Raw genomic sequence first — 17,815 nt, 5'->3', positions numbered from 1 at the left:
AATATCTAAGTATACAATCCATACTCGTCTAATGGGCCTGAGGAAGGTGATTGGTTTCTTAACATCAGGTGAGGCAACTAAGCCCTTACCTCAAAACAGGTCACTATGAACCTCCCTAAATATAGGACGTCCCATTGGCTACTTAACTATAGGACCCCCAATCATGCGATCCTCTATCATTGGTTGGCTTCTAACCTCTGTCAGCATCCTTCAACCTTCGCTAGCCGCACGCAGGCCAGACTGCCAGGTGCTGGTCAGTTAGTCTTACACATCTGCTTCCCACTAATTAGAACATCATCCATCATTGCCTCAGTGGTCATTTGTCAATTAGGGCCTTTGAACTTGTCCTTGGGAGTGTTCTTTTGCTCTGGAAGATACAGGGGGGTAGAGGCTCGCTCTGCCCTCATGCGTAGGTGTGACCATCATGCTCGTCCAACTCCTTCTCGCCCCGTGACTGGAGACCATGAAATTGAGCTTCCAGTGTATTAAAAAGACAATTTTTCCAATGAGCTTTTGACGTCTTCTGTGTTCTCTCCAATCTTCTGAACAGGAGGTTCATTCCTTCACAAGATTGTAACTAATTTCTGTTCTTCTCAGCTGAATACGACCTTGGCTTCTTGGCTCGTTCAACCTCGCCTTTCTGAAATTCGCCTGTAATTCACTTATTTTCTTACTGCGACATACGCAGAAAAGATGGCCTTTCTCCTTTAGCTCAGCTCTGCTTATCGTTCGTAATGGGACCATCCATTATTTACTCATTCCTATGTATCCATACATTGGCGCTTGCCGTAATCTAGTTTATTATAAAGCTAGCCTCATGAAAACTTTGTCTGCTTGCGTTTCTTTGCATCTGTACACGTGTAAATTGACTTTAATGATTTCATCGTTTCTTCAGCATAAGCCTCTTCATCTTGAGCCCAAGATGTTGCTAATCTTTAATACTTTCTTGATGCCTAATAGAATATCTGCATCCTCTCGCCTCTGCATCTCTTCTATGTGCGTCAGCTCGACTCTCGCATGATGTCACATCTGCTCCGTCAGGCGTCAGGCTTCCTCTGGGATTTTGTATAAGCAGCCATCATACTGTCTTGAATGCAAGTATGGTTTTCTCAACGGGAAGCTTGCCTCCAGGACTTCCTTTGGCATCTGTCATTTCAATTGTTCTGCATAGGTCACATACTCTGGTTTCCAACATATAGGCATTCTGGGCAAAATGGTTGAGGTGGGGGTACTTGGCTTCTCCTCTACATCCCTTCCACACTCGGAGCTAGAGGAAAGAATTTGAGGAACATGAAAACCCCCTTTCGAGACTCTGGGAATCTGAGAGGAGAAAGACCTGACTTGAGAGGTGTGAGGAATTCGACCATCCGCATAGTGGGTGTGCACTCGCCTGGGCTTTTTTGAAATTGTATATGAAATTGAATCGGGGTAGGTTAACCTCTGAAAAATGTGTGGGCTAATCTGCACACATTTTCCTATGCTCACTGCGCAATATACACACAGACCAGTGGACTCGGGGTGGACACAGCCTACAGACGCATTCCTCCCTCTCGCATTTAGTTGGAATGTAACACTCAGTACATCAAGGCATCTCAAAAGGGGGAGGGCAAAGGCTTCACCCTGCCATGGCAAGCCTAATTAAGTACCAAAGGCTCCATGGATCCTCCTTATCCTTTGTTGGATTGTTATTGCATGTGTGATGTTTAGGTGAGGCATCAAAACCCTGCATGTCTCATTCTAGGAATCAGGCCCCATCTATGCAAGCAGAATTCATCTAAGGGGGACACAGTTACTGACCCTGGAAAGAATGCATTACTGTTGTGCAGTATTGGAAGATGCAAGGGTTCCTGTCTGGCTTAAATCATCATACCTACACTCCACACGTTACATTTCCCCTCTTCCATTCCAAACCAAACTACACCAATCAGAAAGTCTTGGATTGGGAAACATTCTATTTCTCTACAGGCCTAAACCTAAGGGGCCACTTTGTGCTATGAGCAGATGGACTTGGGAGTTAATTGGAGCAGTGACTCTGGGCAGTGATGTCCCTACCCATACTGGCTAAAGTATCTCAAGATGTCCCACGTCAGGACTGGGTTGTTCATCCAATACTACTTTTTTTGCTTTCTGGTACTTTTACATTCGTCCTACATTTATAAATGGAAAAGAGCAACAAGTTCAAGAATTAAAAGAAAAAAATAAGTCTTCATAAAATACTTGTGTGTGACTTAAGATCTTCAAATGTGCCTGCTAACTGACGTGTTCTCTCGTTCTTTTCCCTTAGCTTCAAGCATCGTTCTGAACAAGAAAGAGCGCAGGCGGAACAGCATCAACCGAAACTTTGTGGGAGACTACATCGGGATTGAGAACCGACCTGAGCTTAAGCAATTTGTGGGCCGCAGAGAACGCATAGACTTTGCAGACACAGTCACTAAATATGACCGCAGGTTCAAGGTAGGCTTTGGACTTTAATGTGCAGGGCAGGATCATGGATGACACTCATGTAGGTACCATACAGCACCAGTATTTCTGATGGGCTGGTCAGGCATTTGCTAACAGCCATATTTGTCTGATCAAACACACGCACACACCCTCCCTACAGAGTTGGGTAAACTGGATATGAGCCACGCTCTGCCTTCCGGGATCACCATTTTCACTTGGAAACACCTAGGTTGTCTTGCAGTCTCCCTCAGTTTTTGTTGGTTATTGGGGGATGGGCGCTTAAATGACGGGTAGAAAAACATTCTTCGTTATTTATTTGTCCAAAGACTGTGAAGCGAGACCTGATCCTGACACCCAAGCTCCTGTATCTGATTGGCCGGGAAAAGGTGAAGCAGGGGCCGGAAAAAGGCATGATCAAGGAAGTCTTGAAACGCAAGATTGAACTGGAAAAGATCCAATGTGTGTCTCTAAGGTAATAAGAAAACCATCCAGGAAGGTTTTTGAGTGGGTGGATTGAGACTTCAAGTAGCCTGTCAAACACTTAGTAGGGGCAGCCAGTGGCTGAGGATGTTGAGCAGAGACAGTCACTGTGTAGGACAAAAAGTTTTGAAAGTGGCTTCTGAGTATCAGGGATGAAGTCGGGGCACTGGGGGGTGGTGGCCACAGTGATGCAAATAGCTGCCAAGTGTGAGTGAGGACAACTGCTGCAGAGGATGGGGAGTGGAAGCCAGCCACTTTGGAGGTTGGGGAGTGGGGTGGATGTTGGGAGTTAGGGACCAGATCATAGAGAGTGGGGGGAAAAGGATAGGATATGGTGTGGATCCAGAGACGGCTGAGGATGGGTAGTGGAGGTCCAAAGGAAAATACAGATGAAGAGGAGTGGGGAGGCCAGAGGATAATGGAGGCAGGGGATTAAAGGGGGCTCACAGGATACTGAGGATGGACTGTGCAGGTATTGGGGTTTAAAATACAGAGGGTGCTTCTGCTGATGACCCTGATCACAGAACATAATCTGAATACGCTGTATTGTTGTTTAATGGTATTATTCCTTCTTTTCTCATGTGCTTTCCCACCCCATTCCCCCTCCCCACTCACAGTACTTTGCAAGATGACTTCATTATTGTTCATGAGGCACAATATGATAGTGTCTTGGAGTCCATTTTCAAGACTGAGTTCTTGAGCCTTCTGTACAAGCGCTATGAGGAGAGAACCCAGAAACAATTGCAGCTCAAGTTCAGCAACCAGTGAGTGTTTGGGAAGGGCTCAGGGGGGGTACCAGAGCCATGCCAAAGCAGTGAGTGAAGAGTGATCTGCATGGCTCTGCAAGGGGAGGTAGAGTGCACGTGTTCTGTAAAAATTAACAAAGGTGGTGTTTTGCGGTGAGTGAGCATGTAGTGCCCTGCCCCTCGTCACGCATGCTGACAACTTGTTCTTGTGATAGCTTGGGTACAGTTGCACTACAGTAGGTTTTGCAGGTGGATTCTGTATGCACAGAGGGAATAGATATTAATATTAATGTTGCCAAATCATACACTATTAGTGGCCATTCGTCTCCCAAGCACAGTTTATTTCTTAAAGGCAAATGCTTAGTAAAACACCGCAGGGTTTAATTACTTGGGGATTGGATTTGCTGCTCATTTGGCCTGGAGTCCCTACCAGAACAAGCAAGCAACTTTGATGCTACAATGAAATGGGGCAGTTTCTTCAGGTTTATGCTGCCAAGAAAGGGTCCATGGTTCCTTTTTGGGGCTACAAAGAACTGAATATTTCACAGACAGCAGAAAACACCTGTTTGAAATGTGATGGGCATTCAGCATATACCACCCATTCACGCTATGCACAGTTGTGCATTGCGCACCTTACGGACATGATCAATTGGAGCCCAATTGTTTTGTGGATTTCTAACTGGCCCAACGAAAGGGCATTTTCAACAAAGCCAGTTACCTAATATTCTGGATGCTTTTTGGAAGATGGCAGGTGAAAGCTTGCTCAAGAAATGGGCGTTTATTCTGTATCTGGTCTTTCCATCGAAAGGGTTTCCATCGAAACCCTTTCCAACGAAAATTTTGCATAGAATATTTTTGCATAGAATGCACGTTTTTTTGCATCTAATGCATGTATGGATGGGGTAAAGGGTTATTTTTCATTGGGGTCGGCTTATAAGGGTAAAAAATAGGGTTTGGGTGGCACTACCCCAAAAAATGGAAAGAAAATGCATTTGATGCGAAAACATTCAATGGAAAATTTTCGTTGGAAGGGGTTTCGATGGAAAGACCATAAACTTCTTGTTCTACGTCATGCATCATGAACAGAACAAATGTATTTATTTGAATCAGAGAAAGGATATATAATTTAATAAGGTAAGGTCATTAATAATGCTAAAGTTGTACAATAAGTAAACCATCAACAAGTGGTCTATATAGGCATTATGAATATACCAAAGACAGGATGTTCATTTACAATATGATTAAACAATATATGAACCTTGCATAAAGGATGTAAGAGATATGCATTAGTGGAGTAAACTGCGTGTTAATATAAACTGGTTCTCCTATAAGACATTTATGGTGAAGAACCTTAAGTTCAAAAATCAGAAACACAGGACTAACATAAACAAAGAGGAGGGAGGAGGGGACAGTAATTGTTGATATGAATGATACCAGTAATGTAATATTTCCTATTTATGGGGCATTGCTTTACTTACTTAAGAAATCTATAATGTTTGTGCAGTAATCGCAGGGTTGAAGCATTGCATTTTTCCATTCTATGAATGTTGCATATTGAATTACACCATAGTTTAAAATGAACATTTTTTAGATCTTTCCAGTTCAAAGTGATAGTTTTAATTGCTATGCCTATGACGAGATCAAACAAATAACATATATTCTTGTCAATAGCAGGTTGAATATCCTTGCTTCCATGAAATAGGACTGTGAAGGAGAAAAGTAACTGAATCTGAAAAATGCTCTAACGTTTCCCACACTTTTTCCAAAAATCTTCAACATGAATACATTCAGAGATAGCAAGCTTAAACGTTCCTTGAAAACATAGGCAACTCCAAAATGTGTCATCTTGGGACAGACCCCCTTTAAAGAGCATTGATGGAGTAATAAATGCCCTGTGATGGAAGAAAAACATTGTTTGAAGTAGGTTTGCTGAAACAATCACCTTAGAAATATTAGTCCACATATATGGCCAGAGCCTTTGGGGACCATTTAGAAAACAGTCTCGGTTCCACTCCTTCAGACATTTATGTAGGATTTGAACATTTGTCGAACATGAAGGATCTTTATACTGCATGGCCACTGTGACATTGGGATTGGATAGAAGTCGTCTTTGTGCTGAATAATTAACATTTCAAAGTAGTACACTATAATTCTCCATGATAGCATCTAATAATCTTACATATTGTTGTAGAAAGGATATTGCTGCATGGAATTTAGTCATAAACTCATCAAAAGTAATGGGACCACCTCGAATAAACAGCTGTTGCACTAATGTAATACCACAAGATACCCATGGTCTCCAACACGGTCCTTTTGTTAATTTTTAATAGGGGGTTCATTCACATATATTGTGATACAAACGTGGATAGTTTTGAAGTTAACAAAATTAAGTAAGATCGAAGATGCATAATAGAAACATTGATACTAGCGCTATTGAAACACTTGTTATTGTTTTTAATATATGGGCAGTCCATAAGACTATTGGAAAGACCATCGCTCTGTGTATGACATACTAATTGGACACGTTAGGATTAATAGGGATAAACCATAATTGAGCTTGTTTCAAAATAAAGGCTGAGTGGTATTTTTATAGTCCGGGAAACCTATCCCTCCTTCCGTTCTGGGCTGTTTGATTTTACATAGTGATAGTCTCTGTTTCTTTTACCACCAGAGAAATGTAAGGATACAAGAATCCAATTATTTTAAAAAAGAAGCAGGAATGTGGGGAGGGAACATAAATAAATAAAGTATAATAGGCAAAATCATTTAAACAGCTTCGAGTCTACCCCACCATGACAAGAAAAGGGGGGACCATGTATTAGTAAATTCCTTCACCCTAGTGAGAATATCAGCTGTATTTTGTTTAATGATTTTATTAATGGGGGGCGTTATGTGAATACCTAAGTATTTGATACCTGCTGGGCACCATTTCATTCCAGACCTTAAAATATGGTGTTTGGTGTAATGAATGCTAAGTGGTAGAATCTCTGATTTATCAGTATTGAGTCTATAGCCTGATGCCAGAGAAAAACGTGTTATAATCTTAGTCAGATGAAGCAGACGGGTATCTGATATATTCAATAGGAGTAAAACATCATCTGCACAGGCAGCGGTTTTGATTTTAATATCTTTATAATATATACCACAAATATTGTCATCTTCTTTTATTGCTACTAGGAAGCGTTCAAATGCCAAAATGAATAAAAGGGGGCAGCCTTGACAAGTACCTCCTATAGAGAGGAAAAAAGGGCAATAAATGATTATTTATAAACACTGAAGTAGTGGATTTGGCGTAAAGTACTTTGATCATGGATATAAATGGATTGGGAATACCGTGCCAAGGAAGAGCTTCAAACATGTAGTTCCATTCTACTCTGTTAAAAGCTTTTTCAGCAGCAAGCGCTATTGCTGCGTATGGATTTGGGGAGTTTTGAATGATGTTTAGAATATTGGTAAAGAGTCTAATATTGGCGGAAGATGATATTCCCTTTCTTCCAAATTTATGTCAAGGGTAGAAGTCTGTTGGCTAGGATTTTGGGCAAAGTTTTTACAGTCTGTATTAATTAAAGATATGGGCCTATAATTTTGAACTTATTGAGGGTCTTTGTTGGGTTTAGGGAATACAATAAGCATTGCTTCAGTAAAAGATCCTGCAGCTTTTTTATGAGCAAGGAAGGATGTATAAAGTTCATCAAGTTTAGGAACTATTATGTCTTTAAAATGGGCAAAATAATCTACTGGGAAACCCTATGGACCTGGAGCTTTTCCCCTTTTTGAGGTTAATAGCTCTGTGTACCTCATTTGGGGAAATAGGAGATTCTAAAGATTGTAGATTCGTTTTCCTAGGATTTACAGTGTATATGATTAACGCCAGTGACATTAGTACTATTGAGCGCTGCCCCAGAGGAGTATAACTTTTGGTAAAATTTTGAGAAAGCTTGCAGAATGTCTTTATCCTTCATGACTCTTACCATCTTGATCTTAAATAACAGTAATTTTGGATTTATACTTTAAAAGATTAGCGCATGAGAATTCAGTCATTAATTTATTATACTGTATTCTAAGTTCAATAATATTTTGAAGCAAAGGAATGGAATTATTCCGAATATAGTTGCAGGGACTTAATAGATTTAAGAATATCTTTACTCTCTTGAGTTTTTTCTTTTTGATGGTGGTCTATGATATGATGTGACCTCTTAATACTGCTTTATTGCAGTCCCAGTTGTTATGTACAGATGTATCGGCTGAGGGGTTCTCAGCAAGGAAGTGGACATGTTGATGGATGAATTTCACAAATTGTTCATCTCTTAAGAGAGCTGAGTTGAATCTCCATCTATTATAATGATGTACAGTTTGTGCACTGGATAATTTGATATGAACAGAAGCATGATCGCACGCCGTAATCCCCTCAATTTTGGCCTTTATTATGCGATTAGTAAGAGATTAAGATACAAAGACATGATCAATTCTTGAAAACGAGTTATGTGTAGGTGAAAAAAATGTGCAATCTATATCTGATGGATGGGTGATACGCCAAGTATCTACGAGACCTAATTCAGAGATAACGTTATTAAATTGTATATGGGATTTAGTAGATCTAAAGTGCAGACTTTTTGTCTAGGAGAGGATCTACAACTTCATTGCAATCTCCACATATAATGAGGTTATTAGAATGAGATTTGAGAGTGTGGATTCTTAACTGAGTCCAGAATATAGGATCGGGACTAGTGGGACCGTAAATATTTAAAATAGAATATTCTATGGAATCAACCAGGAGTTTAACCAAAAGTCATCTACCTACGTCCTCTGATTCTGTAGACAAGACTTTGCATTGAAAATGTTTATTAATGAGTAATAACCATTCTTTTTCCCATCTGCTGCACTCGTAAATACTTGACCCACCCATAAACATTTCAATGTATTAGCTTACGCTTGTGAAAGGTGGGATTCCTGTAGACATGCAATCGATGCTTTAGCTCCATTGAGGTGTGAGAGGATTTTCTGCTGTTTTAACAGGATTATGTAATCCTTTAACATTCCATGATGTCATGGATAATGGTAATAGCAATATATACCCATTTGTAGTCCAAAACAAAGCACTGGTAAAATGAGACATAAATGGAGAAGAGACACAAGGAAAAGGGGGTGACAAACAAAAGGAACATGGAATTTACCAATTTCCAAATAAACCAACCGGTATAGGGTGAAGTAATGGCTAACTGGATACAGCCACTCCAATCCATGTTCATAAGCAGTCACTAAATGGTAGTGGTGGAGAACCAGAGTCAGACAGGCCTGTCCCTCACTGCATCCCGGCAGGAGGGTTGTGTTAGGAAAAATATATTGTGCAGATATTTACTTTATATTGGTGGTAGTCTAGTAGTATCCATCTCATCTCTCCTGTGGCTCTGGATAAAGTTGCGTAAATCACTCGGGTTGTGAAAGGTATATGTATACCCATTGAGAGTGACCTTTAGGGATACTGGGTGTTTAATCCCATATCTGGCATTGAGTTGCCTTAATGCTGGTCTGAACGCTAATAACGCCTTTCTTATTGCCGCCGTGGCGTTGGGGAACATCTTGAGTTATGAACATTTTAATGCCTTCCCACGTAAGTAACTTTTTCTCTTTTGCCTTATCCATGATGAGTAGGACATGTGTATAGTCAAGCACCCCAAAGATGAATGTACTCCGAGCATTCCTGGATGGTATTCTAGGCCCAACACGATGGGCCCTTTGGATATTTAGTTGCATAGATGCGGAAAGATCCAAAAGTAGAGGAAGCATGTAATACAGAAATCGAGTAGGATTATCTTTTTCTAGTGTTTCTGGAAGGCCAACAATTCGTATATTGTTGCTCCTATTTCTATTTTCTAAATGTTCAGTTTGTTTCTGTAAGGAAGTAACTTCATTTTCAAGCAACATCACCTTTCCTGCTATATCTTCTGTGTTACTGATCCTTTTCTCAACTTCAGTAATCCTAGATTCGAATAAGGACCATTTGTCGTCAAGCAGTTGTAGTTTGGCCGTCGTAGCTTCCATGAATGGTTTGAGAGATTTGATTTAATCCAAAATGGCTTGCATGACTGGATCTTATGTGTCGTCTTTCAGTGTAGGAGAGATGCAGATGGCAAATCCTTGGAGATTCCTTTTTTTGAGGCCATACCGCAGCCGCAAACAAACTGCCAAGTATATACAAAGCTTTTGTCTTGACTTAAATCAATAATAAGAGACACACTTATCAAAAAGTGAGGTGAAGGATAGCACTTGTTAGAAGAAAAATCATTTAAACATGTTTTATCCATGAGCATATTTATATGCTTGCCAGCAGATGTAAAACCTTATTCTGTGTACATTTCCACATGTACTATTGCAGTAAGGAGGCTTCCTCAAATAATTTCATTCCAGACATCTAAGCCGACGGAATGCCACATTCTTTCCCCGGAGGTATTTTGTAAAAGTCAAAAAGTTTCCTTTGTATTTAAAAGATTGCTGATGTGAATGAAGCATGAATGAAACATGTCTAGAAACCCTTATTGTCTTCCACTTTTAAGTGATAAGTTAAGGCCAGCTATTTTTTACACATAATAGCATTCAAATGAAAACTGTATAGGTCCATATAAGCATGAGAAGTGCCTGTTTGTAAAGCTGTACCTTTAAAATGGAAAAAGACTGGTTGTTGTGAATGAATCGCGCACCCTGGTGTAGTCACTGGATTATCAGGAACATGTCAACAGACCATCTGAGTAAACACGTCGGGTATTTTCTGACGTGACTCCGGTGCTGTAAGCCATGCCTCCGGAGGAACGTAGGCTGTCACAACTTCCTGGCATAACATTCATTTGAACTCAGCGCTGCCTCCTAACCTCTTCTATCCTACGAGGATAAGTGCTGGTGAGTTTATTAATCCAGTTTTGTTAGCAAAAGGGCCCAATTAGGTAATAGAGATGTGCACCGGGACGGGAGCCCTGTGTTAGGCAGAAACCTGTGCAGTTCCCTCTGGGACCACTGCAAAAGATTTAGGACTACAGGTGTTTGGAAGTAAACCCACTTGGTAGCAGTCTGTACCACACTGATTCACTTGGTAGCTGTGGCTGAGCAGTCAGACTTCTCTCAAGAAGAGTTAAGCAGTATGTGGAGTATACAATATAGGACAATTCTTCACAGTAAGACAAGCAAACACGCAACAAGGCTTCAGTGTAAAGATATAAAGGTATTTATTTATAACGGAACATCTATGGAAAACACTATGGCACTATCACGGCAAACAATTCAATTAAAATTACTCTACGAAGAAGAATCGATCAAACCCCCTAACAATATTTCGACAAGTCTAGGTTCTACCGGCATCACTTATTTGCAGACAGAGGTGTATGCCTCAACCAAGATGGCACTCTGATATCAGTTAGGATGGGAGAGAAAAATAGTAGGTTACGAAATCAACACAGTTCAATACTTTACGGGAAAAATGCAAGGCAAGAAGACAAGAACCACAATAGATCATAAAGTTCAGAGGCCAGGCCCACTCGGAGAGAGGCAAGGCGATTTGCCCCAAAAAAAAAAGTCTCTTTGTGGAAATGCGTTCGAGCCTGTGTAGCAAATTGTTATTGGAAGATTGAACCAGTTCAGAACAATGCGTGAGACAAAGCTTGGAGGTGACCCAACGGAAAGGAGAGGATTAAGACACCTCACTCTATCCGGTCAAAAGGGAAGCCAGGCGGACACGGTACCTTGTTTGTGGAGGGCAGCTCCGGCGGGGGCAGTTGTTCCTGGTGGTGGATGCACGTCGGGTCTTTGCCAAGAGTAGAGGTGATCTCGTCGTCGAAGGAAAGTGAAGTCTGGTGCACCACCAGGGAAGAGACCAGCCGTGGAGTGCTCCGTCACAAGGCACCACCTTTTGGTCGCGGTACAGGGGTAGTGGCTATCCGGTTGCCGAGGTGCTCTGCACGGGCAATTCGACCACTGCATCCTGAGGCGAAGAAAAAGCAAAGGGGACTGGTTGTTCCCACCAGTCAGGGGAAGAGACTCTCCGGCAGGGAGATCTCCTCTGTCGTCGGGAAGTGGTGAGTCGGTTCCGCAGGGCTCGACCGGAGGTGGTGTCGTGCAGGTCGGCTCAGCGTTACCCTCGTCGGATTCTTAGGTCCTGTGGCAACTTCTGAAGATCCAGTCCCAAAAGCCCTGCTTTTATGCAGAAAACCCCCATTCATTCAGCCTAGCTGTCAATCAACACACGCTAAGTGGTGAGCGGGGAGGCTCACCACTTGGGCCAATCACACCAGAGTGCGACCGGAGTTGGCAAGGCAACTCGGTCCAGGGTGCCTAAACCCCCTCCCACACCCCTGTGGTAACCCAGACAGAATGGCACCACTTTGGAGGGTCTCTGTACAGGGGCCCGCCAAAAGTGGAACAAAGGGCTCAACCTTTGGTTTAGGAGTCACAGGGACGAACACAGACGCCATTTTAAAAACCGAGTTCTGGCAGAAAATACCATCCGGTAAACTTATTTAAGATGAGTAAACTGATGGTATGTTCGAGATTAACAAGGAAAAAGTATCGATCTCCAACAATGGGAAGAATCCCATAGGGTTATGTTCGGGGTCGAACATAACAAGTAGTTTCCACTGCCACCAGCCAAAACTCGACGAGGGGGGACGGCACAGTGCCCCCTCGAATAACAGATCCAGGAGTAATCGAATTACCCCTACTAGTACGTCCACAATAAGATGGTTTGTACTAGTTCTGTTAGTAAATTTAGGTCCAGTAAAGCCAATGGTGACTTTACATGCCCGGGGAGAGAGTAGTCAGTCCCCGGGTATGGAGTCTATGGTGGAGGTCCGCTAGGACGCCCCAGTGTTATGGCACGTAGGGTGCGGTGTAACACACATAGCAAAACATATGAGACCCTATGGAGTAAAAGACCACATAGCCCATAGAACACATCGACATTCAAAGGAATTACACACATTCACGTCCAAGAGTGGGAGAAAAAGAGTCTCACTCTTGGCAGGATGGAAAAAACAAACTCCAGAAATCCAGCAAAGCTGCTGGGGGACTCACTAGGTTAGGAAATTCAGCCTAAACAGAGAATTCTCCCTAACACTCTGATTCAGGCGACGTCCTCATCAGCGCTTGGCCACACCCCCCGCCCCCATTTTGTCCACATTTTAATCTTTTCCCTCTGGCCGCAGTTAAACGTAACTGGTAAACAACGTCCAATGTAGTGGCAGTGTGCCCTTGTTGTCGAAGCCGTGGTAAGACCATTATGCATTTTCTTTGACTAATCCTACATGATATCTAGGATAAGTATAGAAAGTAAAAAAGCTGTGAGTTTGAGGAAACTCTCCTTGCACTGCACTCTTCTAAGAACAGTAACGTCAAACCTCTATTTTGTATCTGCGGACACTGGACCTCTATTCACCCAGGGGATTTGAACAGTGTAGGTCCCTTCCCTTGGCCTGATGGGTAAAGCAGAGATGTAGGCCCTTTGAGATCACCTACTTCCAGGAAGCCTTGTTGATACGCCTCTGCTGCTTGGATTGGTTATGAGCACTGACAAGCAATGGAGCGAGCGGCCCTTTGATTGGTACCTAAAGTTCAGAACCAAGTTCCAACTCGGAAGAAAACACAACTTAACTTTGGGCACCTGAGAAGTCAATCACCTACCTGAACTACCTCAGTGGGCATAGCCTTTGCCCTCCAGCACCAAAGTTGCACCCCCAACAAACCAGACATCCGCACCATACCTCCAACTTTCCCAGTTAATCTTCTCTTCATCACAACATCAATAGTGGCTACACAGGTGCCCTTCCTTTTTTTAAAAAATTAAAAAACACTTTTTATTATTTTGCATAGAAAATGGAAGTAAAAACAGCTCAACATAAAAGAAAAACATAATGTTCATACATGATTGGATGAAACACTGCCAGGTTCAAACAACCCATATACCAAAGGAATTACCATCCAGAAACAACTCAAAGAATTCCTGTTTGAAAGGGCATATTCCCCCTTCCTACCCGCTCCCTTCCCCCCGCTTTCCCCAAATCTTCTCCCATATTCCAGGGCAGCCCCTTGCATTATATATTCTCTTCTCCAGGGCCATACAACAGTCCATTTCAGCGACCCATTTTGACAACCGTGGGCGGTGTGCAGCCCCCCACTATGCTGCAACAGTTGGTTTCATCAGTCCAACGGCCATGGACACAAACAGTTTATCAAACCGGTTTCTCCTTACACCCCCAAGAGCAGTAGTTGTGGGTCCCCAAGTATTAATCCAACAACAGAGTGGAACTTATCCAGACACTTCTGCCAAAAGCAGCAAACCTGAGGGCATTCCTAAACAGTATGAAAAAAGGTGCCCTTCGACCCACCCGCAACTGAGACATTTAGCGTGATCCACCCGACCCCACTTGAATAAGCCTATGTAATATCCTAAGTTGTATCAGTGTATACGAGCCGAGATACCAATTTCCCTAGGGAGAAGTAGGGCCTCCACCTAGTACTCCGGTTCCAGCAGGCCGAGATCCCTTTCCCACCGTGTTTTAAAGCTAACCAAGTCCTTTGTGACGAAGGTGGTTAGGACCTGGTAAATGGTACAGATAACCTTCATACTTATCCGCTTCGGGAGAAAATGTGCTTCTATCGAGGAGCAGGTCGGTACATCCCGAAATGACTGGAACTGCACTGATATGGCATGTAACAGTTGTAAATAATGTTATCTTTCTGTCTCCGGCAAGCCAAACTTGTCAGACAGCTCAGGAAAAGGGATTGGCGTCCCCTCTCTCACTACATCCCCCACATGCCACACCTCACCCCTCTCACAGACCCCAAGTCTACCAATTTTACCCACTTCCGGGACATAGGCGTTATTCCATAGGGGCTGAGCCAGGGTAGCCCTGCCCCCCCCAACCCACATGGCGATGGAAGTCCCTCCATATCTGCCTAGTGTACATCATGGGTGGGAGCGGCCGTTTCTTCGCACAACTGTAAAGGATGTGGGTGAGTGGGTAGAGACCTGCCATTCATCCCTGTTCAGCCTTGATGTACGCAATGACTCCTCCCCATGCAGCCAATCATTTAAAACTGCCAGTTGAACAGCCCAGTAATAGCTGCGAAGGTTAGGGAGCCGATACCCCCTTACCAAACTGAGCACTGCAGTGTAGCCAGGGCAATACAGGGCTGACCACCCTCCCCCTACACACCCAAAGAAGCGTCCAGACAGCGGCATCCGCTCTGTCAAATTCGACCGGGAATCTGTGAGGGACATTCTGAAAGACGTACATGTACCTCGGCAGGGTTAACATCTTGAATGGGGCTGCTTTCCCGAGTAATGTCAATGGAAGGGACCTCCAGTGAATGACATCTTGTAAGAACCTATCCGTAATAGGGTGCAAATTGTAATGCACATAGTCGTTAAGGTCAGGACCCACCCAAACCCCTAAATAGTTAAAGCCCTCAACTGAGATCTGGTATGGACAATTCTGGGGCAGTTCATTCCCCATCCCCTTAATGGGGAAAATGATGGACTTATCCCAATTAACCCTGAACCTGCTGGCCCCTTCAAACTCCAGCAGGGTATGTGTAACCCCGGTGCAGGCTTCCTACGGTTTACTGAAGTAAACCAAAAGATCGTCTGCGTATAGCTAGACTTTGTCCTTGCACCATGTCGACAACAGAAGCCTGACTAAGTCCGGTCCGTACTTAAGCGGATTGCCAATGGCTCAATAAGCCAGTGTGAATAGAAGGAGGGAGAGAGGACAAGCCTGCCTCGTCCCCCACTCCAGGTGAAAAGCCTGGGACGTCACCCCATTAACCCAGACCTCTGCACTTGGAGACGAATATAGTTGACGCACCCACCCCAGGAAACTTTCCCCAAACCCATGCAAGACGGCACCTCCCACAAGAACCTCCACTCCACTTAATGGAAGGCATTTTCCAGGCTCACCTAAAGGCTCTTCCAGCATGCACTGCTGAGATACAGCCATGAACAAACTACGAATATTCCTCCTGGTGGACTTGTCGGGCATAAATCCACATTGATCCAGATGGACCAAGGATGCAATAACTCCAGTGAGGTGCTCCGCCAGCACCCGCGCCAGGATCTTAACCTCTCTGTTAATGGGGGAAATAGGCCTATAAGAGGCACAGGACTCTGGGGGTCTACCTGTTTTGGGAATGACAATTATGCAGGCTCTCCTGAGGTCCGAGGGTAGCATGCCGGTGGCCTTTGAATGGGTGAATAAGTTGTGTATGTGCAGTAACGTTGTGTCAGCCAGCTTTTTTCAGACCTCAACTGGAAACCCATTGGGCCCAGAGACTGAGGGTGCAATACAGCAGCCACTACCTCTTTCCTCCGTGATATCGGCTTCCAGGTCATCTCTCTGGACAGGGGTCAGCCGCAGCAAAGGGACATCCGTCAGGAAGGGAAAGCCCCCCACCCCTGTCTGATCCCCAGTCTGTTGGAGCAGTAAAGCTCCTCATAATATGTGGCAAACGTGTCTTTGATCCCTGCGTCCTCCACAATCTGCATCCCTCCCGGACCTACCACCTCCCTCCCATACCTGTGCCCTTCCTTCCTCACTTCTTTTCAGCCAGGTCAACATTTTGTCGGCATGGTCCCCTGATTTAATAAATCTGGCTTCTCTTGAGCCAGTGTGCTTGCGCAGCACTATCCAGTGCAGTGATCCGAAGTCGCTCCTGTGCTCTGTGGATCTCCTCCCACCTGTTCAGGGTGCCCTGCTCAAAATAGGCCTCCTCTGCCGCCCTCTCCTTTTCCTCTGCCTTCCTCACTGCCTGTCTATGAACACTTCTTAATAATTTTATTTATTATTTTAGAATGAACATACAAGGAACAGAAACTACAACATATCCCTAACATCATGGATTTTCACCCAGATTGCAAAATACATAAGTCCGCTAATAATCATGCAATACTGTTCATAAATTTATAAAATTAAAAACGTAATAACTACAAACTAAATATTTCACAACCTAATTTTAGGCCTTTGACTTATAACAGACAACACAACATCGATAGGCACAACAGAACACCATATAATAATTACAATGACCCCCTAACTACTATATACAGAAAATACACTTGGTTAATGACTTCTGAGAGTTGCAACTAGGAAGATCATCTCGCCCGTAGGACCGCTTATAACCTTCCCATAACACCTCTGGAATGTGTACCGACCCTGTATTTATGTCAAAATATTAATTTGTCTTGGAAGCCACCCCCTTCAGAAACTCTGCAAACTCTAGATAGTAGCTGTTCATACACCATGGAGGGCACTCCTTCCTTCTACCTGTATCAATCAAGATCCATAACCCAAGGTTCCATGTTAAAAAGGAAATTGTATTAGGTCTATCCTCCCCTGCCATACATTTGGGACAAGTACAGTATTTTAACTGAGGGGACCCCTTCCACACCCGGGTCTGGACAAACAGAAAAACCTCCCAGATTCCCATCTCTTCCAGTGCTCCAGTTTTCGAACAAACCCACCCAATCCCACCATCCCCCCTAACAGCCTTTCGTGCAAACAAGAAGACCCCCCATCCTCATGCCCAACTAGAAGTGCATGTCACCTGCACCCCTGAGAAACTAAACATACAACAGCCCTTGAAAACATATTCAGGGTTACCTATGAGAGCCAGCCAAGTCCCCTTTAAACCCCCGTCAGGGGCCGCTGTACATAGGATCCTAACATGGAAAATTGAATACCATATTGACTGTTAACCTTCTTCCTCCACTCAACTGCAAAGAGTCCAGCCTCTCACGCCTACCCCCATAGTCAGCCAGTGTCTTCATGATTTCACACCTCCGGCAGGCACAGGCAGGACAGATCCCTGCATATCAAACCAGGCCGGGGACAGTTCTCGGTCGGGCCCCCCAATTAGACTGGTCTTTTGATGATCTGGAGATTAGCTCAGACTGGATATGCGTCTCCATCCAGTCTCAAGCTTCCTTAATGGTGTGAAACAGACTGTGCCTTTATGGTAGACCTCAAGCAGAGCCGGGAAGAAAGGTGCATATTTAATACTGAGTGACATCAACTTCCTCTTAACAGAGTCAAAGGACTGCCTGGCCCGCTATACCTCCTTCGTATAATCTGGGAAGAAACCGATCTGGTTCCCGTTATACATGATCG

At 43.6% G+C, this 17,815-nt stretch overlaps 1 protein-coding gene across 3 annotated transcripts in view; it reads left to right on the top strand.

Moving 5' to 3' along the window:
- LOC138580024 (unconventional myosin-Ie-like) overlaps nucleotides 1-17,815 on the top strand; it is a 483,826-nt gene that overhangs the window by 398,967 nt on the left and 67,044 nt on the right. For 2 of the 3 annotated variants that reach the window (XM_069650257.1, XM_069650259.1), the window contains exons 21-23: nucleotides 2,285-2,454; nucleotides 2,769-2,914; nucleotides 3,540-3,686. In XM_069650257.1, coding sequence (XP_069506358.1) covers nucleotides 2,285-2,454; nucleotides 2,769-2,914; nucleotides 3,540-3,686 — 463 coding nt within the window. The remainder of the gene's footprint in view (nucleotides 1-2,284; nucleotides 2,455-2,768; nucleotides 2,915-3,539; nucleotides 3,687-17,815) is intronic. The other variant, XM_069650260.1, reaches the window with a different exon arrangement.

Source organism: Ambystoma mexicanum, chromosome 1p (genome assembly GCF_040938575.1).
Source record: "Ambystoma mexicanum isolate Mex_15411 chromosome 1p, UKY_AmexF1_1, whole genome shotgun sequence".
In the NCBI taxonomy this organism is placed as follows: domain Eukaryota; kingdom Metazoa; phylum Chordata; class Amphibia; order Caudata; family Ambystomatidae; genus Ambystoma; species Ambystoma mexicanum.
The sequence above is the reverse complement of the archived record's forward strand: the minus strand, read 5'-3'. Positions and strand labels throughout refer to the sequence as shown.